This window comes from Coturnix japonica, unplaced genomic scaffold, assembly GCF_054131305.1.
Source record: "Coturnix japonica strain WE unplaced genomic scaffold, WE-NBRP24 Scf081, whole genome shotgun sequence".
Lineage (NCBI taxonomy): Eukaryota > Metazoa > Chordata > Aves > Galliformes > Phasianidae > Coturnix > Coturnix japonica.
In genome coordinates, this window is record NW_028188984.1 from 191,060 (window position 1) to 217,120 (window position 26,061).

Here is a 26,061-nt window from a genome sequence, read left to right on the forward strand (position 1 = left end):
ATTGGGGTGTTATAGGATGTATTGGGTTGTATTGGGATATTATGGGATGTTATGGGATGTTATGGGATGTTATAGGATGTATTGGGATATTATGGGATGTTATAGGACCTATTGGGATGTATTGGGATATTATGGGATGTTATGGGATGTTATAGGATGTATTGGGATATTATGGGATGTTATAGGATCTATTGGGATGTTATGGGATGTTATGGGATGTTATAGGATGTATTGGGATGTATTGGGATGTTACAGGATGTATTGGGATGTTATAGGATCTATTGGGATGTATTGGGATGTTATAGGATGTATTGGGATATTATGGGATGTTATAGGATCTATTGGGATGTATTGGGATATTATGGGATGTTATAGGATCTATTGGGATGTATTGGGATATTATGGGATGTTATAGGATCTATTGGGATGTATTGGGATATTATGGGATGTATTAGGATGTTATGGGATGTTATAGGATCTATTGGGATGCATTGGGATATTATAGGATGTATTGGGATGTTATGGGATGTATTGGGATATTATGGGATGTTATAGGATGTATTGGGATGTTATAAGATCTATTGGGGTGTATTGGGATATTATGGGATATTATGGGGTGTTATAGGATCTATTGGGATGTATTGGGATGTATTGGGATGTATTGGGATGCATTGGGATGTTATAGGATGTATTGGGATGTATTGGGATATTATGGGATGTTATAGGATCTATTGGGTTGTATAGGGCTATTATGGGATGTTATAGGATCTATTGGGATGTTACAGGATGTATTGGGATATTATGGGATGTTATAGGATCTATTGGGTTGTATAGGGCTATTATGGGATGTTATAGGATCTATTGGGATGTATTGGAATGTATTGGGATATTATGGGATGTTATAGGATGTATAGGGCTATTATGGGATGTTATAGGACCTATTGGGATGTATTGGGATATTATGGGATGTTATAGGATGTATTGGGATGTATTGGGATATTATGGGATGTTATAGGATCTATTGGGATGTATAGGGCTATTATGGGATGTTATAGGATGTTATAGGATGTATTGGGATATTATGGGATGTTATAGGATCTATTGGGATGTATTGGGATATTATGGGATGTTATGGGATGTTATAGGATCTATTGGGATGTATTGGGATGTATTGGGATATTATGGGATGTTATAGGATCTATTGGGATGTATTGGGATATTATGGGATGTTATAGGATGTATTGGGATGTATTGGGATATTATGGGATGTTATAGGATCTATTGGGATGTGTAGGGCTATTATGGGATGTTATAGGATGTTATAGGATGTATTGGGATATTATGGGATGTTATAGGATCTATTGGGATGTGTAGGGCTATTATGGGATGTTATAGGATGTTATAGGATGTATTGGGATATTATGGGATGTTATAGGATCTATTGGGATGTATTGGGATATTATGGGATGTTATAGGACCTATTGGGATGTATTGGGATATTATGGGATGTTATGGGATGTTATAGGATCTATTGGGATGTATTGGGATGTATTGGGATGTATTGGGATGTTATAGGATCTATTGGGATGTATTGGGATATTATGGGATGTTATAGGATGTATTGGGATGTATTGGGATATTATGGGATGTTATAGGATGTATTGGGATGTATTGGGATATTATGGGATGTTATAGGATGTATTGGGATGTATTGGGATATTATGGGATGTTATAGGACCTATTGGGATGTATTGGGCTATTATGGGATGTTATAGGATGCCACCACGACCACGTGACCCACACGTCACACTGTCCCCGCCCCCTCCCCCCCCCCCATCGCCCTTCGCCCCCCGCTTTGATGCGATAATGGCGCTGCAATGGCCGCTAATGGGGACCCCGTTACTGACCCCATTACTGACCCTATTACCGGCCCTATTACCGGCCCTGTTACTGGCCCCATTGCTGTCGTGGTTATGGGGCGCAGTGGCGGCTGTGACCCGATTTAGGGCCACCTGTAGGAAGCTGAGGAACTTCCCGGTGCCCCCATGGAGGAACTGGCTGCTGGGACACACCGGGATGGTGAGGGGAACTTATGGGGCGGGGGGACTTATGGGGCGGGGGGACTTATGGGGTGATAGAGGCACTTATGGGGTGGGGGAAGTTATGGGGTGATAGAGGCACTTATGGGGTGGGGGAAGTTATGGGGTGGGGGCACTTATGGGGTGATAGAGGCACTTATGGGGTGATGATGGCACTTATGGGGTGGGGGAAGTTATGGGGTGATAGAGGCACTTATGGGGTGATGATGGCACTTATGGGGTGGGGGAAGTTATGGGGTGATAGAGGCACTTATGGGGTGATGATGGCACTTATGGGGTGGGGGAGCTTATGGGGTGGGGGAAGTTATGGGGTGATGATGGCACTTATGGGGTGGGGGACGTTATGGGGTGGGGGAACTTATGGGGCGGGGGGACTTATGGGGTGATGAGGGCACTTATGGGGTGATAGAGGCACTTATGGGGCGGGGGGACTTATGGGGTGATGGAAGTTATGGGGTGATAGAGGCACTTATGGGGCGGGGGGACTTATGGGGCGGGGGAACTTATGGGGCGGGGGGACTTATGGGGTGGGGGAACTTATGGGGCGGGGGAACTTATGGGGCGGGGGGACTTATGGGGCGGGGGAACTTATGGGGTGATAGAGGCACTTATGGGGTGATAGAGGCACTTATGGGGTGGGGAAGTTATGGGGTGGGGAGCTTATGGGGTGGGGGACGTTATGGGGTGATGGAAGTTATGGGGTGATAGAGGCACTTATGGGGTGATGATGGCACTTATGGGGTGGGGGACGTTATGGGGTGATAGAGGCACTTATGAGGTGGGGGAACTTATGGGGTGGGGAGCTTATGGGGTAGGGGAAGTTATGGGGTGATAGAGGCACTTATGGGGTGGGGAGCTTATGGGGTGGGGGAACTTATGGGGAGGGGGCACTTATGGGGCAGGGGCACTTATGGGGTTGGGGCACTTATGGGGTGATGATGGCACTTATGGGGTGATAGAGGCACTTATGGGGTGATAGAGGCACTTATGGGGTGGGGGAACTTATGGGGCGGGGGAACTTATGGGGTGATAGAGGCACTTATGGGGTGGGAGAACTTATGGGGTGATGATGGCACTTATGGGGTGGGGGACGTTATGGGGTGGGGGCACTTATGGGGTGATAGAGGCACTTATGGGGTGGGGGAACTTACGGGGTGGGGGAACTTACGGGGTGGGGGATGTTATGGGGTGGGGGAAGTTATGGGGTGATAGAGGCACTTATGGGGTGGGGGCACTTATGGGGTGGGAGAACTTATGGGGCAATGGAGGGGACCGAGTTGTGGCACTTATGGGGTGATGACACTTATGGGGTGGGGGAACTTATGGGGTTTGGGAACTTATGGGGTGGTCACACTTATGGGGTGGGGGAACTTATGGGGTGGACACACTTATGGGGTGGGGGCAATTATGGGGCGATAGAGGGGACCAAGTTGTGGCACTTATGGGGCTGTGGCACTTATGGGGTGGTCACACTTATGGGGTGGTCACACTTATGGGGTGGGGGCACTTGTGGGGCAGGGGAACTTATGGGGTTGGGGCACTTATGGGGTGGGTGGTACTTATGGGGTGGTCACACTTATGGGGTGTTGGCACTCATGGGGTGGGGGCACTTACGGGGTGAGGACACATGGGGTGATGGCACTTGTGGGGCAATGGCACTTATGGGTCACTGTCCCTTATGGGGCAGTATCACTTATGGGTCAGTGTCACTTATGGGGCAGTATATCTTATGGGTCACTATCACTTATGGGTCGCTGTCCCTTATGGGTCACTGTCACTTATGAGTCAGTATCACTTATGGGTCACTATCACTTATGGGTCTCTGTCACTTATGGGTCACTGTCACTAATGGGTCCCTGTCACTTGTGGGTCAGTATCACTTATGGGTCACTGTCACTTATGGGTCACTATCACTTATGGGCCACTATCACTTATGGGTCACTGTCACTTATGGGTCAGTATCACTTATGGGTCACTATCACTTATGGGTCACTGTCACTTATGGGTCACTATCACTTATGGGGCAGTATCACTTGTGGGTCCCTGTCACTTATGGGTCCCTGTCACTTATGGGGTCTCTATCACTTATGGGTCCCTGTCCCTTATGGGTCCCTGTCACTTATGGGTCCCTGTCCCTTATGGGTCTCTATCACTTGTGGGTCCATGTCACTTATGGGTCCATGTCACTTATGGGTCCCTGTCACTTGTGGGTCCCTGTCCCTTATGGGTCAGTATCACTTATGGGTCCCTGTCACTTGTGGGTCAGGCCCGTCGCGGTGACGATGGGCTCTGTGATGTGGACTCTCTGCTGTCCCGGTTCCGTCGCTGCTGTTTATGGTGGGTGGCCCCGTGGCTGCCGGTGCTGAGGATGGTCCACCCCGACACCGTGAGACCCATCGTCACGGCTCCGGGTAACGGGGGGTAGGGGGGGATATGGGGGGTATGGGGGGGATATGAGGGATATGGGGGGATATGGGGATATAGGGGATAGGGGGGGTATGGGGATATGGGGACACTATGGGGGATATGGGGGTATGGGGGGTATGGGGGTATGGGGGATATGGGGGGTATGGGGGATATGGGGGATATGGGGGATATGGGGGATATGGAGGGTATGGGGAGTATGGGGGGTATGGGGGATATGGGGGTATGGGGTCACTATGGGGGATATGGGGATATGAGGGGTATGGGGGATATGGGGGGTATGGGGATATGGGGGGTATGGGGGGTATGGGGATATGGGGGGTATGGGGGTATAGGGGGTATGGGGGGTATGGGGGTATGGGGGATATGGGGGGTATGGGGGGTATGGGGGGTATGGGGGTATGGGATATGGGGTCACTATGGAGGATATGGGGATATGGGGGATATGGGGGGATATGGGGGGTATGGGGGATATGGGGGGTATGGGGGGATATGGGGGTATGGGGGTATGGGGGGTATGGGGATATGGGGGGTATGGGGGTATGGGGTCACTATGGGGGGTATGGGGGTATGGGGGGTGTGGGGGGTATGGGGATATGGGGTCACTATGGGGGATATGGGGATATAAGGGATATGGGGGGTATGGGGGTATGGGGGGATATGGGGGATATGGGGGGATATGGGGGATATGGGGGGTATTGGGTCACTATGGGGGATATGGGGGGTATGGGGGTATGGGGGGATATGGGGGGTATGGGGGATATGGGGGGAATGGGGGGTATGGGGTCACTATGGGGGATATGGGGCATATGGGGGGTATGGGGGATATAGGGGATATGGGGGGTATGGGGTCACTATGGGGGATATGGGGGATATGGGGGGTATGGGGTCACTATGGGGGATATGGGGGGTATGGGGTCACTATGGGGGGATATAGGGGATGGGGGGTATGGGGTCACTATGGGGGATATGGGGGGTATGGGGATATGGGGGGTATGGGGTCACTATGGGGGATATGGGGATATGAGGGGTATGGGGGATATGGGGGGTATGGGGTCACTATGGGGGGATATAGGGGATAGGGGGGTATGGGGTCACTATGGGGGATATGGGGGTATGGGGGGTATGGGGGGTATGGGGTCACTATGGGGGATATGGGGCATATGGGGGGTATGGGGGATATAGGGGATATGGGGGTATGGGGTCACTATGGGGGATATGGGGGTATGGGGGATATAGGGGATATGGGGGTATGGGGGGTATGGGGTCACTATGGGGGATATGGGGGATATGGGGGGTATGGGGTCACTATGGGGGGATATGGGGGATATGGGGGGTATGGGGGGTATGGGGGTATGGGGGGTATGGGGGATATGGGGGGTATGGGGGTATGGGGGATATGGTGTCACTATGGGGGGATATGGGGGATATGGGGCATATGGGGTCACTATGGGGGATATGGGGATATGGGGGGTATGGGGGATATGGGGGATATGGGGGTATGGGGGATATGGGGGTATGGGGGGATATGGGGAGTATGGGGTCACTATGGGGGATATGGGGGTATGGGGGGTATGGGGGTATGGGGGGTTATGGGGGTATGGGGGGATATGGGGGTATGGGGGATATGGGGGTATGGGGGATATGGGGGATATGGGGGTATGGGGGGTATGGGGGGTATGGGGGATATGGGGGGTATGAGGGTATGGGGGGTATGGGGGGTATAGGGGATAGGGGGGGTATGGGGGGATATGTGGCTCTATGTGGTGTCTATGGGGTTTCTATGGGACTCTATGGGGGGATATGGGGCTCTATGGTGGGATATAGGGGGGATATGGGGCTCTGTGGGGTGTCTATGGGACTCTATTGGCGGATAAGGGGGATATGGGGGGATATGGGGGATATGGGGCTCTGTGGGGTGTCAGTGGGGCTCAATGGGGGGATATAGGGTCACTATGGGGGAATATGGGGAGTATTGGGGGAGATATGGGGGATATGTGGGGACATGGGGTGTCTATGGGGCTCTATAGGGGGATAAGGGGTCACAATGGGGGGATATGGTGGAAATATGGGGGATATGGGGGATATGGGGGGATATGGGGAGATATGGGGGGTATGGGGTCACTATGGGGGGATATAGGGGATATGGGGGGTATGGGGTCACTATGGGGGATATGGGGATATGGGGGGTATGGGGTATGGGAGATATGGGGGTATGGGGTCACTATGGGGGGTATGGGGGTTTGGGGGATATAGGGGATATGGGGGGTATGGGGGTATGGGGGGATATGGGGGGTATGGGGGATATGGGGGGTATGGGGGATATGGGGGGTATGGGGGATATGGGGTCACTATGGGGGATATGGGGGTATAGGGGGTATGGGGGGTATAGGGGATATGGGGGGTATGGGGGTATGGGGGGTATGGGGGTATGGGGTCACTATGGGGGATATGGGGGTATGGGGGGTATGGGGTCACTATGGGGGGATATAGGGGATAGGGGGGTATGGGGTCACTATGGGGGATATGGGGGTATGGGGATATGGGGGGTATGGGGGATATGGGGGGTATGGGGGGTATGGGGGTATGGGGGTATGGGGTCAATATGGGGGATATGGGGGTATGGGGGATATGGGGGGTATTGGATCACTATGGGGGATATGGGGGGTATGGGGGATAGGGGGGATATGGGGGATATGGGGCATATGGGGGATATGGGGGGTATGGGGGTATGGGGGGTATGGGGGGTATGGGGATATGGGGATATAGGGGATAGGGGGGGTATGGGGATATGGGGTCACTATGGGGGATATGGGGGTATGGGGGGATATGGGGGATATGGGGATATGGGGGGTATGGGGGGTATGGGGGATATGGGGATATGGGGATATGGGGGGTATGGGGGTATGGGGGGTATGGGGGGTATGGGGGATATAGGGGATATGGGGGTATGGGGGGTATGGGGGATATGGGGGTATGGGGGTATGGGGGATAGGGGGGTATAGGGGATATGGGGTCACTATGGGGGATATGGGGGATATGGGGGGTATGGGGTCACTATGGGGGATATGGGGATATGGGGATATGGGGGGTATGGGGGGTATGGGGGATATGGGGGGTATGGGGGTATGGGGGATATGGGGGGTATGGGTGGTATGGGGTCACTATGGGGGATATGGGGATATGGGGGGTATGGGGGATATAGGGGATATGGGGATATGGGGATATGGGGGGTATGGGGGTATGGGGGGTATGGGGGATATGGGGGTATGGGGGATATGGGGGGTATGGGGTCACTATGGGGGATATGGGGGGTATGAGGGGTATGGGGGGTATGGGGGATATAGGGGATATGGGGATATGGGGATATGGGGGGTATGGGGGTATGGGGGGTATGGGGGGATATGGGGGATATGGGGGGTATGGGGGATATGGGGTCACTATGGGGGATATGGGGGGTATGGGGGATATGGGGGTATGGGGCCACTATGGGGGATATGGGGATATGGGGGGTATGGGGGATATAGGGGATATGGGGGATATGGGGGGTATGGGGTCACTATGGGGGATATGGGGGATATAGGGGATATGGGGGGATATGGGGTCACTATGGGGGATATGGGGGGTATGGGGATATGGGGGATATGGGGGGTATAGGGGGTATAGGGGGTATGGGGATATGGGGGATATAGGGGATATGGGGGATATGGGGGGTATGGGGGTATGGGGGTATAGGGGGTATGGGGGGTATGGGGGGTATGGGGATATGGGGGGATATGGGGGATATGGGGGGTATGGGGGATATGGGGATATGGGGGGTATAGGGGATATGGGGATATAGGGGATAGGGGGGGTATGGGGTCACTATGGGGGATATGGGGATATGGGGATATGGGGGGTATGGGGGTATGGGGATATGGGGGGTATGGGGGGTATGGGGGTATGGGGATATGGGGGGTATGGGGGATATAGGGGATATGGGGGGATATGGGGATATAGGGGATGGGGGGGTATGGAGATATGGGGTCACTATAGGGGATATGGGGGTATGGGGGATATGGGGGGTATGGGGGGATATGGGGATATGGGGGGTGTGGGGGGTATGGGGGTATGGGGATATGAGGGGTTTGGGGGGTATGGGGGTATGGGGTCACTATGGGGGATATGGGGGTATGGGGGATATGGGGGATATGGGGATATAGGGGATAGGGGGGGTATGGGGATATGGGGTCACTATGGGGGATATGGGGGTATGGGGGGATATGGGGGGTATAGGGGATATGGGGGGTATGGGGGATATGGGGGATATAGGGGATATGGGGGGTATGGGGATATGGGGTCACTATGGGGTATATGGGGGTATGGGGGATATGGGGTCACTATGGGGGATATGGGGGTATGGGGGGTATGGGGGATATGGGGGATATGGGGGGTATAGGGGATATGGGGATATGGGGATATGGGGGGATATGGGGGGTATGGGGGATATGGGGGGTATGGGGGTATGGGGTCACTATGGGGGATATAGGGGATATGGGGGGTATGGGGATATAGGGGATATGGGGGGTATGGGGTCACTATGGGGGATATGGGGGGTATGGGGGTATGGGGATATGGAGGGTATAGGGGATATGGGGATATAGGGGATGGGGGGGTATGGGGGATATGGGGGATATAGGGGATAGGGGGATATGGGGGGTATGGGGGATATAGGGGATATGGGGGTATGGGGGGATATGGGGATATGGGGGGTATAGGGGATATGGGGATATAGGGGATAGGGAGGGTATGGGGATATGGGGTCACTATGGGGGATATGGAGGTATGGGGGGATATGGGGGGTATAGGGGATATGGGGGGTATGGGGGATATGGGGGATATAGGGGATATGGGGGGTATGGGGATATGGGGTCACTATGGGGTATATGGGGGTATGGGGATATGGGGGATATGGGGATATAGGGGATAGGGAGGGTATGGGGGTATGGGGTCACTATGGGGGATATGGGGGGTATGGGGGATATGGGGGGTATGGGGTCACTATGGGGGATATGGGGGGTATGGGGGTATGGGGGTATGGGGTCACTATGGGGGATATGGGGGATATGGGGCATATGGCGCATATGGCGCATATGGGGGATATGGGGTATGGGGGATATGGAGGGTATGGGGGGATATGGGGGGTATTGGGGGGAGATATGGGGGGATATGGGGCTCTGTGGGGCTCTATGGAGTGTCAGTGGGGCTCTATGGGGTGTCTATGGGACTCTATGGGGGGATAAGGGGTCACAATAGGGGGATATGGTGGAAATATGGTGGGATATGGGGGATATGGGGGGATAAAGGGGGATATGGGGGGTATGGGGTCACTATAGTGGGGATATGGGGGGACAAGGGGGGATATGGGGCTCTATGGGGTGTCTATGTATTGTCTATGGGACTCTATGGGGAGATTTGGGGGAATGTGGGAGGATATGGGGGGGATATGGGGGGTATGGGGTCACTATGGGGGGATATGGGGTGTAAGAGGGGATATGGGGCTCTATGGTGTGTCTATGGGACTCTAAGGGGGGATATGGGGAGATATGGGTGGATATGGGGCTCTATGGGGCTCTCTGAGGTGTCTATGGGGCTCTATGGGAGGATATGGGGGGTATTGGGGTGATATAGGGGGGATATGGGGCTCTATGGGGCTCTCTGGGGTGTCAATGGGGCTCTATGGGAGGATATGGGGTCACTATGGGGAGATATGGGGGGATAAGGGGGGGTTATGGGTCTCAATGGGGTGTCAGTGGGGCTCTATGGGGGGATATGGGTCTCAATGGGGTGTCAATGGGGCTCTATGGGGGGATATGGGGAGATATGGGGCTCTATGGGGTGTCAATGGGGCTCTATGGGGGGATATGAGGTCACTATGGGGGGATCAGGGGGGATATGGGGCCCTATGGGGTGTCTATGGGACTCTATGGGGGGATATGGGGCTCAATGGGGTGTCAGTGGGGGATATGGGGGGATAGGGGGTGTAAGGGGGGATATGGGACTCTATGGGGTGTCTATGGGACTCTATGGGGGGATATGGGGCTCAATGGGGTGTCAGTGGGGGATATGGGGGGATAGGGGGTGTAAGGGGGGATATGGGACTCTATGGGGTGTCTATGGGACTCTATGGGGGGATATGGGGCTCAATGGGGTGTCAGTGGGGCTCTATGGGGGATATGGGGCTCTATGGGGTGTCTATGGGGCTCTATGGGGGGATATGGGTGGATATGGGGCTCTGTGGGGCTCTATGGGGTGTCAATGGGGTGTCTGTGGGACTCTGGGGGGATATGGGGGGATATGGGGCTCTATGGGGTGTCTATAGGACTCTATGGGGGGGATATGGGGGGATATAGGGGGGATATTGGGGATATGGGAGGATATGGGGCTCTATGGGGTGTCTATGGGACTCTATGGGGGGGATATGGGGTGTAAGGGGGGATATGGGGGATATGGGGCTTCTATGGGGGGGATATGGGGGAACAAGGGGGGATATGGGGCTCTATGGGGTGTCTATGGGACTCTATGGGGGGATATGGGACCACTATGGGGGGATATGGGGTGTAAGGGGGGATATGGGGCTCTATGGGGTGTCTATGGGACTCTATGGGGGGATATGGGGTTTCTATGGGGGGGATATGGGGTGTAAGGGGGGATATGGGGCTCTATGGGGTGTCTATGGGACTCTGTGGGGGGATATGGGGGGAAACAGGGGGTTATAGGGGGAATATGTGGGGATAAGGGGTCACAATGGGGGGATATGGGGGGTATTGGGGGGAGATATGGGATATATGGGGGGATATGGGGGATATGGGGGGATATGGGGGTATATTGGGGGGATATTGGGGTTGGGGGGGATATTAGGGGGGACGTTGGGGGGGATATGGGGGGGATATGGGGGACATTGGGGGGATATTGGAGGTGGGATTATGGGGGGGGATGTTGGGAATATAGGGGGGATATTGGGGTTGGGGGGAATATGGGGGGATATTGGGGGTATTGGGGGCGACAATAGGGGGATATTGAGGTTTGGGGTGGATATTGGGGGGATTGGGGGGGATAATGGGGGGGATATCGGGGGGAGGATTATGGGGGGGATATGGGGGTGATTGGGGACATGGGGGGGATATTGGGGGACATTATGGGGGACATTGGGGGGGACATTATGGGGGACATGGGGGGGGATATGGGGGGATATAGGGAGATATTGGGGACATGGGGGACTTGTAGGGACATTGGGGGGGACATAAGAGGGTTATTGGGGTTGGGGGGGGACATAGGGGGGATATGGGGGGATATGGGGCTCTATGGGAGGATATGGGGCTCTGTGGGGTGTCAATGGGGCTCTATGGGGGGATATGGGGCTCTGTGGGGTGTCTATGGGTCTCTATGGGGGGATATGGGGCTCTGTGGGGTGTCAATGGGGCTCTATGGGGGGATATGGGGCTCTGTGGGGTATCTATGGGTCTCTATGGGGCTCTATGGGGGGATATGGGGTTCTATGGGAGGATATGGGACTCTGTGGCTCTGTGGGGTGTCTATGGGTCTCTATGGGGGGATATGGGGCTCTGTGGGGTGTCAATGGGGCTCTATGGGGGGAGATATGGGGGGACATGGGGGGATATGGGGAGATATGGGGGGATATGGGGGGATATAGGGGGGGTATTGGGGACACTGGGGGGACATTGGGGGTCATTGAGGGGATATAGGGGGGGATATTGGGGGGTCCCCATGGCCGCCCTATAGTGTCCCCTATAGGGGCTATGGGTCCACATGGGTCCCCAGACCCCCAAGTAAACCCCCACCCCACGGCGGCCTCCATTGCAGCCTCCATCGCCCCCAAGGACAAACTGTTCTATGGGTTCCTCAAGCCATGGCTGGGTGAGTGGGGACTTGGGGGGCAGCCCCATAGATGGAGCTGTGCCCCATAGATAGAGATGCGTGTGCCCCATAGATGGAGCTGAGTGCACCATGAGTGCCCCATAGATGGAGCTGTGCCCCATAGATAGAGATGCGTGTGCCCCATAGATGGAGCTGAGTGCCCCATGGCTGCCCCATAGATGGAGCTGAGTGTGCCCCGTAGCCGTTGCTGTGCCCCATAGCAGTTGCTGTGCCCCATAGCTGCCCCATAGCAGTTTCTGTGCCCCATAGCCGTTGCTGTGCCCCATAGCCGTTGCTGTGCCCCATTGCTGCCCCATAGCAGTTGCTGTGCCCCATAGCTGCCCCATAGCCATTGCTGTGCCCCATAGCTGCCCCATAGCCATTGCTGTGCCCCATAGCTGTTGCTGTGCCCCATAGCTGCCCCATAGCCGTTGCTGTGCCCCATAGCCATTGCTGTGCCCCATAGCTGCCCCATAGCAGTTGCTGTGCCCCATAGCTGTTGCTGTGCCCCATAGCTGTTGCTGTGCCCCATAGCCATTGCTGTGCCCCATAGCTGCCCCATAGCCGTTGCTGTGCCCCATAGCCATTGCTGTGCCCCATAGCTGCCCCATAGCAGTTGCTGTGCCCCATAGCTGTTGCTGTGCCCCATAGCTGTAGCTGTGCCCCATAGCTGCCCCATAGCAGTTGCTGTGCCCCATAGCATTTGCTGTGCCCCATAGCTGCCCCATAGCAGTTGCTGTGCCCCATAGCTGCCCCATAGCTGTTGCTGTGCCCCATAGCTGCCCCATAGCTGTTGCTGTGCCCCATAGCTGCCCCATAGCTGTTGCTGTGCCCCATAGCCGTTGCTGCGCCCCATAGCTGCCCCATAGCTGTTGCTGTGCTTCATAGCTGTTGCTGTGCCCGATAGCCATTGCTGTGCCCCATAGCTGCCCCATAGCCGTTGCTGCGCCCCATAGCTGCCCCATAGCAGTTGCTGTGCCCCATGGCTGTTGCTGTGCTCCATGGCTGTTGCTGTGCCCCATAGCTGTAGCTGTGCCCCATAGCTGTAGCTGTGCCCCATAGCTGTTGCTGTGCCCCATAGCCATTGCTGTGCCCCATAGCTGCCCCATAGCCGTTGCTGTGCCCCATAGCCGTTGCTGTGCCCCCTGCAGGTGACGGGCTCCTGCTGAGCCATGGGGAGAAGTGGGTCCGGCACCGTCGCCTGCTGACCCCCGCGTTCCACTTCGACGTCCTCAAATCCTACATCGGCATCTTCAACAGCTGCACCAACATCCTGCACGTGAGTGACGGGACGGAACCGCGTCTAGAACAGGACCCAGAACCTGATCTAGAACCTGACCCAGAACCTGATCTAGAACATGACCCAGATCCTGTTCTAGATCCTGACCCAGATCCAGTTCTAGAACCTGGCCAAGATCCTGATCTAGAACATGACCTAAACACTGATCTAGAACAGGACCCACATCGTGATCTAGAACAAGACCGGATACTGTTCTAGAACATGGCCCAGATACTGATCTAGAACCTGACCTAGATCCTGATCTGGAACATGACCCCAGGTCCTGACTCAGAACCTGACCCAGAACCTGATCTAGAACATGACAGGGAAAACATGATCTAGAACCCGACCCAGATCCTGTTCTGGAACCTGACACAGATCCGAATCTAGAACATGACCCAGAACCTGATCTAGAACATGACCCAAATCAAGATCTAGAACCCGACCCAGAACCTGATCTAGAACATGACCCGGATCCAGATTTAGAACCTGACCCAGATCCTGATCTAGATCCTGATGTAGAACCCAGCCAAGATCCTGATCTAGAACATGAACAAGATCGTGAACTAGAACAAGACCGGATAATGATCTAGAACATGGCCCAGATACTGATCTAGAACACGACCTAGATACCGATCTAGAACATGACCACCCATATCCTGACCCAGAACATTACATGGAACCTGATCTAGAACCTGACCCAGAACCTTTACTCAGAACCTGATCTAGACCATAACCGGGAAAACCTGATCTAGAACCTGACCCAGATACTGTTCTGGAACCTGACACAGATCCGAATCTAGAACACGACCCAGAACCTGATCTAGAACCCGACCCAGATCCAGATATAGAACCTGACCCAGATCCTGATCTAGATCCTGATGTATAACCCGGCCAATATCCTGATCTAGAACATGACCCAGATCGTGATCTAGAACACGACCCAGATAGTGATCTAGAACATGGCCCAAATACTGACATAGAATCTGACCTAGATACTGATCTAGAACATGACCCATATTCTGACCCAGAACCCGATCTAGAACCTGACCCAGAATCTTACACGGAACATGATCTAGAACCTGACCCAGATCCTGTTCTGGAACCCGACACAGATCCGAATCTAGAACCCGACCCAGAATCTGACCCAGAACCTTACTCGGAACCTGATCTAGAACATGACCTGGAAAAACTGATCTAGAACATGACCCAGATCCAGTCCTAGAACCTGACCCAGATCCTGTTCTAGATCCTGACCCTGATCCAGTTCTAGAAACCTGGCTAAGATCCTGATCTAGAACAGGACCAGATCGTGATCTAGAACAAGACCGGATAATGATCTAGAACATGGCCCAAATACTGACCTAGAGCCTGACCTAGATATTGATCTAGAACATGACCCCACATTCTGACCCAGATCCGAATCTAGAACCTGATCTAGAATTTGACCCAGATCCAGATCTAGAACCTGACCAGAACCAGATATAGAACACGACCCGGTTCCTGATCTAGAACATGGCCCAGATCCAGATATAGAACCTGATCTAGAACATGACCCAGATTCAGATCTAGAACCTGACCCAGAGCCTGATCTAGAACACGACCCAGATTCGGATCTAGAACCTGACCCAGATCCCAGTTCCTGATCTAGAATCCAACCCAGTTCCTGATCTAGAACCTGACCCAGAACCTGATCTAGAACCTGACCCAGATCCTGTTCTAGATCCTGACCCAGTTCCTAGTTCCTGACCCCATTGTGAGCCCAGATCCCAGTTCCCGATCCCATCCAGATCCCAGTTCCTGATCTAGAACCTGACCCACATCCCAGTTCCTGATCCCATATTACACTCAGATCCCAGGTGCTGATCCAGTTCTACACCCACATCCCAGTTCCTGACCCCATCCAGATCCAGTTCCTGATCTAGAACCTGACCCAGACCCCAGTTCCTGATCCCAACCCACACCCAGACCCCAGTTCCTGACCCAAATTCCAGCTCCAGGCCCCAGTTCCTGACCCACAGCCCCATAGAAACCTCAGTTCCTGACCCAGACCCACAATCCCAGACCCCCTACCCAACCCTTGCACCCCTGACATCCCCCTGCCCCATAGACCAAGTGGAGGGCTGCACTGACCCATCCCCTGCCCCATAGATCCATCCCCTGCCCCATAGTGAGCCATCTCCTGCCCCATAGACCCATTCCCTGCCCCATAGACCCATCCCCTGCCCCATAGTGACCCATCCCCTGCCCCATAGTGACCCATCCCCTGCCCATAGACCCATCCCCTGCCCTATAGTGACCCATTCCCTGCCCCATAGACCAAGTGGAGGGCTGCACTGACCCATAGACCCATCCCCTGCCCCATAGTGACCCATCCATCCCCTGCCCCACAGGCCAAGTGGAGGGCTGCATTGGGGTCAGCATCGGGACCTATAGGACGGAACGTGCAGGAGGATCTGAGCCTGCTGACCCTCGATACCCTCCAGAAATGTATCTTCAGCCACGACAGCCACTGCCAGGAGTGAGTGCGACCCCATAACCACCCCATAACCACCCCATAACCACCCCATAACCACCCCATAACCACCCCATAACCGCCCCATAACCGCCCCATAACCACCCCATAACCACCTCATAACCACCCCATAACCACCTCATAACCACCTCATAACCACCCCATAACCACCCCATAACCACCCCATAACCAACCCATAACCACCCCATAACCACCCCATAACCACCCCATAACCACCCCATAACCACCCGGCCCCACATCCTCCCCATAACCACCCCATAACCACCCAGCCCCACATCCCGACCCCATAACCACCCCATAACCCCCCCATAACCACCCCATAACCACCCCATAACCACCCCATAACCGCCCCATAACCGCCCCATAACCACCCCATAACCGCCCCATAACCACCCCATAACCACCCAGCCCCACATCCCCACCCCATCCCCACCCCATAACCACCCCATAACCCCCCCATAACCACCCCATAACCCCCCCATAACCACCCCATAACCACCCCATAACCACCCCATAACCACCCAGCCCCATATCTCCAGCCCATAACCCCCCCATCCCCACATCCCCACCCCATAACCCCCCCAGCCCCACATCCCCACCCCATAACCCCCCATAACCCCCCCATCCCCACATCTCATCCCATAACCCCCCCAGTCCCACATCCCCACCTTATAACCACCCCATAACCCCCCCAGCCCCACATCCCCTGCCCCATAAACCCCCCAGTCTCACATCCCCCCCCCATAAAGCCCCCAGTCTCACATCCCCCTCCATAACCCCTCCAGCCCCACATCCCCACCCCATAACCCACATCCCCCCCATAACCCACATCCCACCCCCATAACCCCCCAGCCCCACATCCCCTGCCCCATAACCCCCCAGCCCCACATCCCCTGCCCCATAACCCCCCCAGCCCCACATCCCCTGCCCCATAACCCACATCCTCCCCATAACCCACATCCCTCCCCCATAACCCCCCAGCCCCACATCCCCTGCCCCATAACCCCCCCAGCCCCACATCCCCTGCCCATAACACCCCCAGCCCCACATCCCCACCCCATAACCCCCCAGCCCCACATCCCCACCCCATAACCACCCCAGCCCCACATCCCCACCCCATAACCCACATCCCCCCCATAACCCACATTCCCCCCCCATAACCCCCCAGACCCACATCCCCTGCCCCATAACCCCCCCAGCCCCACATCCCCACCCCATAACCCCCTCATCCCCACATCCCCACCCCATAACCCACATCCCCCCCATAACCCACATCCCACCCCCATAACCCCCAGCCCCACATCCCCTGCCCCATAACCCCCCCAGCCCCACATCCCCTGCCCCATAAACCCCCCAGTCTCACATCCCCACCCCATAACCCCCCCAGCCCCACATCCCCACCCCATAACCCCCTCATCCCCACATCCCCACCCCATAACCCACATCCCCCCCATAACCCACATCCCCTGCCCCATAACCCCCCAGCCCCACATCCCCTGCCCATAACACCCCCAGCCCCACATCCCCTGCCCCATAAACCCCCCAGTCTCACATCCCCACCCCATAACCCCCTCATCCCCACATCCCCACCCCATAACCCACATCCCCTGCCCCATAACCCCCCCAGCCCCACATCCGCTGCCCCATAACCCTCCAGCCCCACATCCCCCCCAGCCCCACATCCCCTGCCCCATAACCCCCCAGCCCCACATACCCCCAGCCCCACATCCTCCCCCATAACCATTGGTTTCCCCTAGGCATCGCAATGAGTACATCGCATCCATCCTGGAGCTCAGCACGCTGGTTGCTCGGCGGCAGCACCGTCTCCTCCATTACAACTCGTGGCTCTACCGGCTCTCGGCCGACGGCCGACGCTTCGCACGCGCGTGTGCCACGGTGCACGGCTTCACCAACAACGTGGTGCAGACGCGGCGCCGAGAGCTCGACGGCCTTGGCCATAAGGAATGGATGGAAGGACGCCAGGGACGGAGAATGGACTTCATTGACCTCCTGCTGCTCACCAAGGTGGGACATGGGGGGGACTTGGGGGGTGGGGGGTTGTAGGGGTGGGTGGTTGTAGGGTAGTGACCATGGGGAGGTTGTATTGGCCTATGGGAGATCATGGGGAGCATGGAAAGGTTGGCATGGTGGAGATGGTTGGCCATAGGGTTGGGATGATGGAGGTGATTGGCCATAGGGTTGGGATGATGGAGCTGGTTGGCCATAGGTTTGGGATGGTGGAGGTTGTATTGGCCATAGGGTTGGGATGGTGGAGCTGGTTGGCCATAGGGTTGGGATTATGGAGATGGTTGGCCATAAGGTTGGGCTGATGGAGATGATTTGCCATAGAGTTGGGATGATGGAGATGATTGGCCATAGGGTTGGGGTTATGGGGATGATTGGCCATAGGGTTGGGATGATGGAGGTTGTATTGGCCATAGGGTTGGGATTATGGAGATGGTTGGCCATAGAGTTGGGATTATGGAGGTGATTGGCCATAGAGTTGGGATTATGGAGGTGATTGGCCATAGGGTTGGGATGATGGAGATGGTTGGCCATAGGGTCGAGGCTATGGGGATGGTTGGCCATAGGGTTGGGATGATGGAGGTGATTGGCCATAGGGTTGGGATTATGGAGATGGTTGGCCATAGGGTTTAGGCTATGGAGATGATTGGCCATAGGGTTGGGATGATGGAGCTGGTTGGCCATAGGGTTGAGGCTATGTAGAGCGTTGGCCCTATTGCCCCTATTCTGGTGGCTATGGGACGACCCTTGGCAGCCATATTTGAGGGGGTTGAGTGTTGGCCATGGGGAGACCCTTTGGTTGCCCCCCTTGCAGGATGACGATGGCAACGCTCTGTCTGACGAGGACATCGCAGCCGAGGCCGATACCTTCATGTTCGAGGGTGAGGAGAGGCCACCAGCTCCCACTGGGGTCCATCATGTCCCCCCTCCACTCACCCCACGCCCCATTAGGGCACGACACGACGGCCAGCGGGTTGACGTGGCTGCTCTACAACCTGGCCCACCACCCGCACTACCAGGAACGATGCCGCCAAGAGATCCACGAGCTCCTCACGGGCCGGGACGTGGAGGAGATTGAATGGTGAGAGACCCCCCGGGGTCACCCCCTACCATGTATTTTGGGGGCTGTGGTTCTACCGCCCCTTTCCCCGTAGGGAGGATCTGTCCCTCCTGCCCTTCACCACCATGTGCATCAAGGAGAGCCTCCGCCTGCACCCACCCGTCACCGCCGTGTCGCGGCGCTGCACCGAGGACGTGGCCATGCGCGATGGAAGGGTCATCCCCAAAGGTACGGCTCATGTGGGGCACGACGGCCCCAATGGCCCCATTAATTCTGGGCCATAATGAGGCCGTTTCTATCCCGATAGGGGTCATCTGCTTGATGAGCATCTACGGGACCCACCACAACCCGGATATCTGGCCTGAGCCTCAGGTAGAGCTGTAGGTCCAACATGACGTGGCCATGGGGTGGCCCTGTCACCGGGCCCACGTCACCCATGGTCTGTTTGTCATGGGATGAGGGTGGCCATGGGGTATGTTGGCTATAGGGTGGTGGTCGTGGCCAATAGGATGGTGGCAATGGGGTATGTTGGCTATAGGTTGGTGGTGTGGCCAATGGGACCATGGTGGCCATGGGGTGTGTTGGCTATTGGATGGTGGTGGTGACCATGGGGGATGTTGGCCATGGGATTGTGGTGGGGCCAATGGGATCGTGGTAATGGGGTATGTTGGCTATAGGGTGGTGGTGTGGCCAATGGGACCATGTTGGCCATGGGGTACGTTGACCATGGGATTGTGGTGGGGCCAATGGGATGATGGCCATGGGGTGTGTTGGCTATAGGGTGGTGGTGTGGCCAATGGGACCGTGGTGGCCATAGGGGATGTTGACCATGGGATTGTGGGGTGGACAATGGGATGGTGGCCATGGGGGATGTTGGCTATAGGGTGGTGGTAGTGACCAATGGGATGATGATGGACATGGGGACAGCTATAGGGTGGTGGTGGTGGTCAATGGGATCATGGTGACCATGGGGTGTGTTGGCTATAGGATGGTGGTGGTGGCCATGGGGTATGTTGGCTGTAGGGTGGTGGTGGTGGCCAATGGGACCATGGTGGCCATGGAGTATGTTGACCATGGGATTGTGGTGTGGCCAATGAGATGGGATGACCATAGGGTGGTGGTGGTTGCCAATGGGATGGTGGTGGCCATGGGGTATGTTGGCCATAGGGTCATGGTAGTGGCAAATGGGATGATCGTGGCCATGGGGTATGTTGACCATGGGGTTGTGGCAATGGGGTATGTTGGCTATAGGGTGGTGGTAGTGGCCAATGGGACGGTGGTGGCCATGGGGACAGCTATAGGGTGGTGGTGGTGGCCAATGGGATCATGGTGGCCAATGAGACCATGTTGGCCATGGGGTATGTTGACCATGGGGTGGTGGTAGTGGCCAATGGGATGGTAGCAACGGGGTATGTTGGCTATAGGGTGGTGGTGTGGCCAATGGGATGGTGGTGGCCATGGGGTATGTTGGCCATAGGGTCATGGTGGTGGCCAATGGGATGATGGTGGCTATGGGGTATGTTGGCTATAGGGATGTGGTGGTGGCCAATGGGACCATGGTGGCCATGGAGTATGTTGGCTATTGGATGGTGGTGGTGGCCATGGGGGATGTTGGCCATGGGATTGTGGTGTGGCCAATGGGATGGTGGCCATGGGGTATGTTGGCTATAGGGTGGTGGTAGTGGCCAATGGGACTGTGGTGGCCATGGGGGATGTTGACCATGGGATTGTGGTGGGGCCAATGGGATCATGGCAATGGGGTATGTTGGCTATAGGGATGTGGTGGTGGCCAATGGGACCATGGTGGCCATGGAGTATGTTGGCTATTGGATGGTGGTGGTGGCCATGGGGGATGTTGGCCATGGGATTGTGGTGTGGCCAATGGGATGGTGGCCATGGGGTATGTTGGCTATAGGGTGGTGGTAGTGGCCAATGGGACTGTGGTGGCCATGGGGGATGTTGACCATGGGATTGTGGTGGGGCCAATGGGATCATGGCAATGGGGTATGTTGGCTATAGGGTGGTGGTTGCCAATGGGATGGTGGTGGCCATGGGGTATGTTGGCTATAGGGTGGTGGTGTGGCCAATGGGATGGTGGTGGCCATGGGGTATGTTGGCTATAGGGTCATGGTGTGGCCAATGGGATGGTGGTGGCCATGGGGACAGCTATAGGGTGGTGGTGGTGGCCAATGAGACCATGTTGGCCATGGGGTACGTTGACCATGGGATTATGGTGGGGCCAATGGGATCATGGCCATGGGGAATGTTGGCTATAGGGTGGTGGTGTGGCCAATGGGATGGTGGTGGCCATGGGGTGGTGGTAGTGGCCAATGGGATGATGATGGACATGGGGACAGCTATAGGGTGGTGGTGGTGGCCAATGGGATCATGGTGGCCAATGAGACCATGTTGGCCATGGGGTACGTTGACCATGGGATTGTGGTGTGGCCAATGGGACCATGGTGGCTATGGGGAATGTTGACCATGGGGTGGTGGTGGCCATGGGGTGGTGGTAGTGGCCAATGGAACCATGATTCCCATCAGGACAGTTGGCCATAGGGTGGTGTGGCCAATGGGATGGTGGCCATGGGAACAACTATAGGGTGGTGGTGGTAGCCAATGGGACCATGGTGGCTATGGGGTGGTGGTGGCTATGGGGTGGTGGTGACCATGGGGTGGTGGTGACCATGGGGTGGTGGTGGCCATGGGGTGGTGGTGACCATGGGGTGGTGGTAGTGCCCAATGGACCCACCACAACCCGGATATCTGTCCTGAGCTTCAGGTAGAGCCATAGATCCGCCATGATGTGGCTATGGGACGACCCCGTTACCAGGCCCACGTAACCCACCATGACGTGGCTATGGGGCGGCCCCGTCACCAGGCCCATGTCACCCACCATGACGTGGCTATGGGGCGGCCCCATCACCAGACCCACGTCACCCACCATGACGTGGCTATGGGGCGGCCCCGTCACCAGGCCCACATCCGCCATGTTCTGTTTGTCCCCCCAGGTGTACGACCCAATGAGGTTCAGCCAGGAGAACAGCCAGGGACGGTCCCCATTGGCCTTCATTCCTTTCTCTGCTGGGCCCAGGTAGGACACGGGGGGACGCGGTGACCCCATGTGCCACCCCCAGCATCGCAAGGGGGGGGTGTCACCTTGATGCCAACATGGGGGACATAGAATTGGGCATGGCCATGGGAACAGATGGATATAGGGTCGGGGTAATGGATAATGGGGTGATGGTGGCCATGGGAACAGATGGAATAGGGTCAGGGTAGTGGACGACGGGGTGATGGTGGCCATGGGAACAGCTGGATATAGGGTCAGGGTAGTGGACGACGGGGTGATGGTGGCCATGGGGGATGTTGGCCATAGGGTTGTGGTAATGGACAATGGGGTGATGGTGGCCATGGGAACAGATGGACATAGGGTCGGGGTAAGGGACAATGGGGTGATGGTGGCCATGGGGGATGTTGGACATAGGGTCATGGTAGTGGACAATGGGGTGATGGTGGCCATAGGGGATGCTGGCCATAGGGTCATGGTAGGGGACAACGGGGTGATGGTGGCCATGGGGGATGATGGCCATAGGGTCAGGGTAATGGACAATGGGGTGATGGTGGCCATGGGAACAGATGGATATAGGGTCGGGGTAAGGGACAACGGGGTGGTGGTGGCCATGGGGGATGTTGGCCATAGGGTCAGGGTAATGGACAACGGGACCATGGTGACCATGGGGTATGTTGACCATGGGGTGGTGGTGGCCATGGGGTGGTGGTAGTGCCCAATGGGACAGCGGCAGCCATGGGAACAGCCATAGGGTGGTGGTGGTGGCCAATGGGACCATGGTGGCCAATGGGATGATGGTGGCCATGGGGCACGTTGACAATGGGATTGTGGTGGTGGCCAATGGGATGATGGTGGTTATGGGGACAGCTATGGGGTGGTGGTAGTGGCCAATGGGACCATGTTGGCCATGGGGTATGTTGGTCATAGGGTCGTGGTAGTGGCCAATGGGATGATGGTGGCCATGGGGACAGCTATAGGGTGGTGGTTGTGGCCAATAGGATGGTGGCAATGGGGTATGTTGGCTATAGGGTGGTGGTGTGGCCAATGGGACCATGTTGTTCATGGGGTACGTTGACCATGGGGTTGTGGTGGCCATGGGGTGGTGGTGGTGGCCAATGGGACCGTGTTGGCCATGGGATGTGTTGGCTATAGGGTGGTGGTGGCCATGGGATGTGTTGGCTATAGGGTGATAGTGGCCATGGGGTGGTGGTGGCGGCCAATGGGACCATGTTGGCCATGGGATGTGTTGGCTATAGGGTGGTGGTGGCCATGGAATGGGACCATGTTGGCCATGGGATGTGTTGGCTATAGGGTGGTAGTGGCCATGGGGTGGTGATGGTGGCCAATGGGACCATGGTGGCCATGGGGTATGTTGGCTATAGGGTGATAGTGGCCATGGGGTGGTGATGGTGGTCAATGGGACCATGTTGGCTATAGGGTGGTGGTGGCCATGGGGTGGTGGTGGCCATGGGGTGGTGATGGTGGCCAATGGGACCATGTTGGCCATGGGATGTGTTGGCTATAGGGTGATGGTGGCCATGGGATGGTGATGGTGGCCATGGGGTGGTGGTGGGGCCAATGGGACCGTGTTGGCCATGGGGTATGTTGGCCATGGGGTGGTGATGGTGGCCATGGGGTAGTGGTGGTGGCCAATGGGACCATGTTGGCTATAGGGTGATAGTGGCCATGGGGTGGTGGTGGGGCCAATGGGACCGTGTTGGCTATAGGGTGGTGGTGGCCATGGGGTGGTGGTGGGGCCAATGGGACCATATTGGCCATGGGATGTGTTGGCTATAGGGTGGTGATGGCCATGGGGTGGTGATGGTGGCCATGGGGTGGTGATGGTGGCCATGGGATGTGTTGGCTATAGGGTGATAATGGCCATGGGGTGGTGATGGTGGCCAATGGGACCGTGTTGGCCATGGGATGTGTTGGCTATAGGGTGGTGGTGGTCATAGGATGTGTTGGCTATAGGGTGGTGGTGGCCATGGGGTGGTGGTGGGGCCAATGGGACCGTGTTGGCCATGGGATGTGTTGGCTATAGGGTGGTGGTGGCCATGGGGTGGTGATGGTGGCCAATGGGACCATGGTGGCCATGGGGTATGTTGGCTATAGGGTGATAGTGGCCATGGGGTGGTGATGGTGGTCAATGGGATCGTGTTGACCATGGGATGTGTTGGCTATAGGGTGGTGGTGGCCATGGGGTGGTGATGGTGTCCATGGGGTGGTTGGGCCAATGGGCCCGTGTTGGCCATGGGGCAACGCAATGTCTGGTTGTTGCAGGAACTGCATCGGGCAGAGCTTCGCCATGGCCGAGATGAAGGTGGTGGCCGCGCTCACCATCGCTCGGTTCAACATCAGCCCGGAGCCAACGAGGGCCGTGAGACGCAGCACGGAGCTGATCCTGCGCGCTGAGGGCGGGATGTGGGTCCGGCTGCAGCCACTGTGAGGGAGGATGGGATGGGAGTGGAATGGGCCTGTGTAATAAATGGCGGCCATGGTGGGATGTGTCATGGCGGCCATGTTGGGGATGTGTCATGGCGGCCATGTTGGGGTGTGTCATGGCGGCCATGTTGGGATGTGTCATGGCGGCCATATTGGGATGTGTCATGGCGGCCATATTAGGATGTGTCATGGCGGCCATGTTGGGATGTGTCATGGCGGCCATGTTGGGGATGTGTCATGGTGGCCATGTTGGGATGTGTCATGGCGGCCATGTTGGGGATGTGTCATGGCGGCCATGTTGGGATGTGTCATGGCGGCCATGGTGGGATGTGTCATGGCGGCCATGTTGGGATGGTGTCATGGCGGCCATGTTGGGATGGTGTCATGGCGGCCATGTTGGGAAGTGTCATGGCAGCCATATTGGGATGTGTCATGGCGGCCATGATGGGATGTGTCATGCCGGCCATGTTGGGATGTGTCATGCCGGCCATGTTGGGATGTGTCATGGCGGCCATATTGGGATGTGTCATGGCGGCCATGATGGGATGTGTCATGCCGGCCATGTTGGGATGTGTCATGGAGGCCATGTTGGGATGTGTCATGGCAGCCATATTGGGATGTGTCATGGCGGCCATGTTGGGATGTGTCATGGCAGCCATATTGGGATGTGTCATGCCGGCCATGTTGGGATGTGTCATGGCGGCCATGGTGGGATGTATCATGGTGGACATATTGGGATGTGTCATGGCGGCCATGTTGGGATGTGTCATGGTGGCCATGTTGGGATGTGTCATGGCGGCCATGTTGGGATGTGTCATGGCAGCCATGTTGGGATGGTGTCATGGCGGCCATGTTGGGGATGTGTCATGGCGGCCATGTTGGGATGTGTCATGGTGGCCATATTGGTGTGGTGTCATGGCAGCCATGTTGGGATGTGTCATGGTGGCCATGATGGGATGTGTCATGGCGGCCATGTTGGGATGTGTCATGGCGGCCATATTGGGATGTGTCATGGCGGCCATATTGGGATGTGTCATGGCGGCCATGTTGGGATGTGTCATGGCGGCCATATTGGGATGTGTCATGGCGGCCATATTGGGATGTGTCATGGTGGCCATATTGGTATTGGTTGCGGTATCATAGCAACGAGTGGGCGGGGCCACGGTATCATAGCAACGAGTGGGCGGGGCCATGGTGTCATAG

At 56.1% G+C, this 26,061-nt stretch overlaps 1 protein-coding gene across 2 annotated transcripts; it reads left to right on the top strand.

Annotated features, from left to right (window-relative positions):
* Positions 1-1,838: 1,838 nt before the first annotated feature.
* On the top strand, positions 1,839-24,942 carry CYP4F22 (cytochrome P450 family 4 subfamily F member 22). 2 transcript variants are annotated; one of them, XM_085534348.1, is made up of 12 exons: positions 1,839-2,079; positions 4,366-4,510; positions 12,387-12,440; positions 13,571-13,719; positions 16,113-16,240; positions 18,013-18,280; positions 19,095-19,161; positions 19,232-19,361; positions 19,435-19,568; positions 19,648-19,712; positions 22,352-22,434; positions 24,697-24,942. In XM_085534348.1, exons 1-12 carry the CDS (start codon positions 1,867-1,869, stop codon positions 24,860-24,862), a joined length of 1,602 nt encoding a protein of 533 aa, XP_085390474.1. In that variant the 5' UTR covers positions 1,839-1,866; the 3' UTR covers positions 24,863-24,942. The 2 variants fall into 2 exon arrangements, with proteins under 2 accessions (XP_085390474.1, XP_085390476.1); XM_085534350.1 differs by having other exon boundaries at positions 13,592-13,719.
* The last annotated feature ends 1,119 nt before the right edge of the window (positions 24,943-26,061 follow it).

Excerpts from the sequence above, each read along its gene's own strand:
- CYP4F22 (XM_085534348.1), top strand. The coding sequence starts at position 1,867 with ATGGCGCTGCAATGGCCGCTAATGGGGACCCCGTTACTGACCCCATTA. Across the intron at positions 13,720-16,112 it reads GCTGCACCAACATCCTGCAC|GCCAAGTGGAGGGCTGCATT; the intron begins GTGAGTGACGGG and ends CCTGCCCCACAG. Across the intron at positions 19,162-19,231 it reads CGATACCTTCATGTTCGAGG|GGCACGACACGACGGCCAGC; the intron begins GTGAGGAGAGGC and ends ACGCCCCATTAG.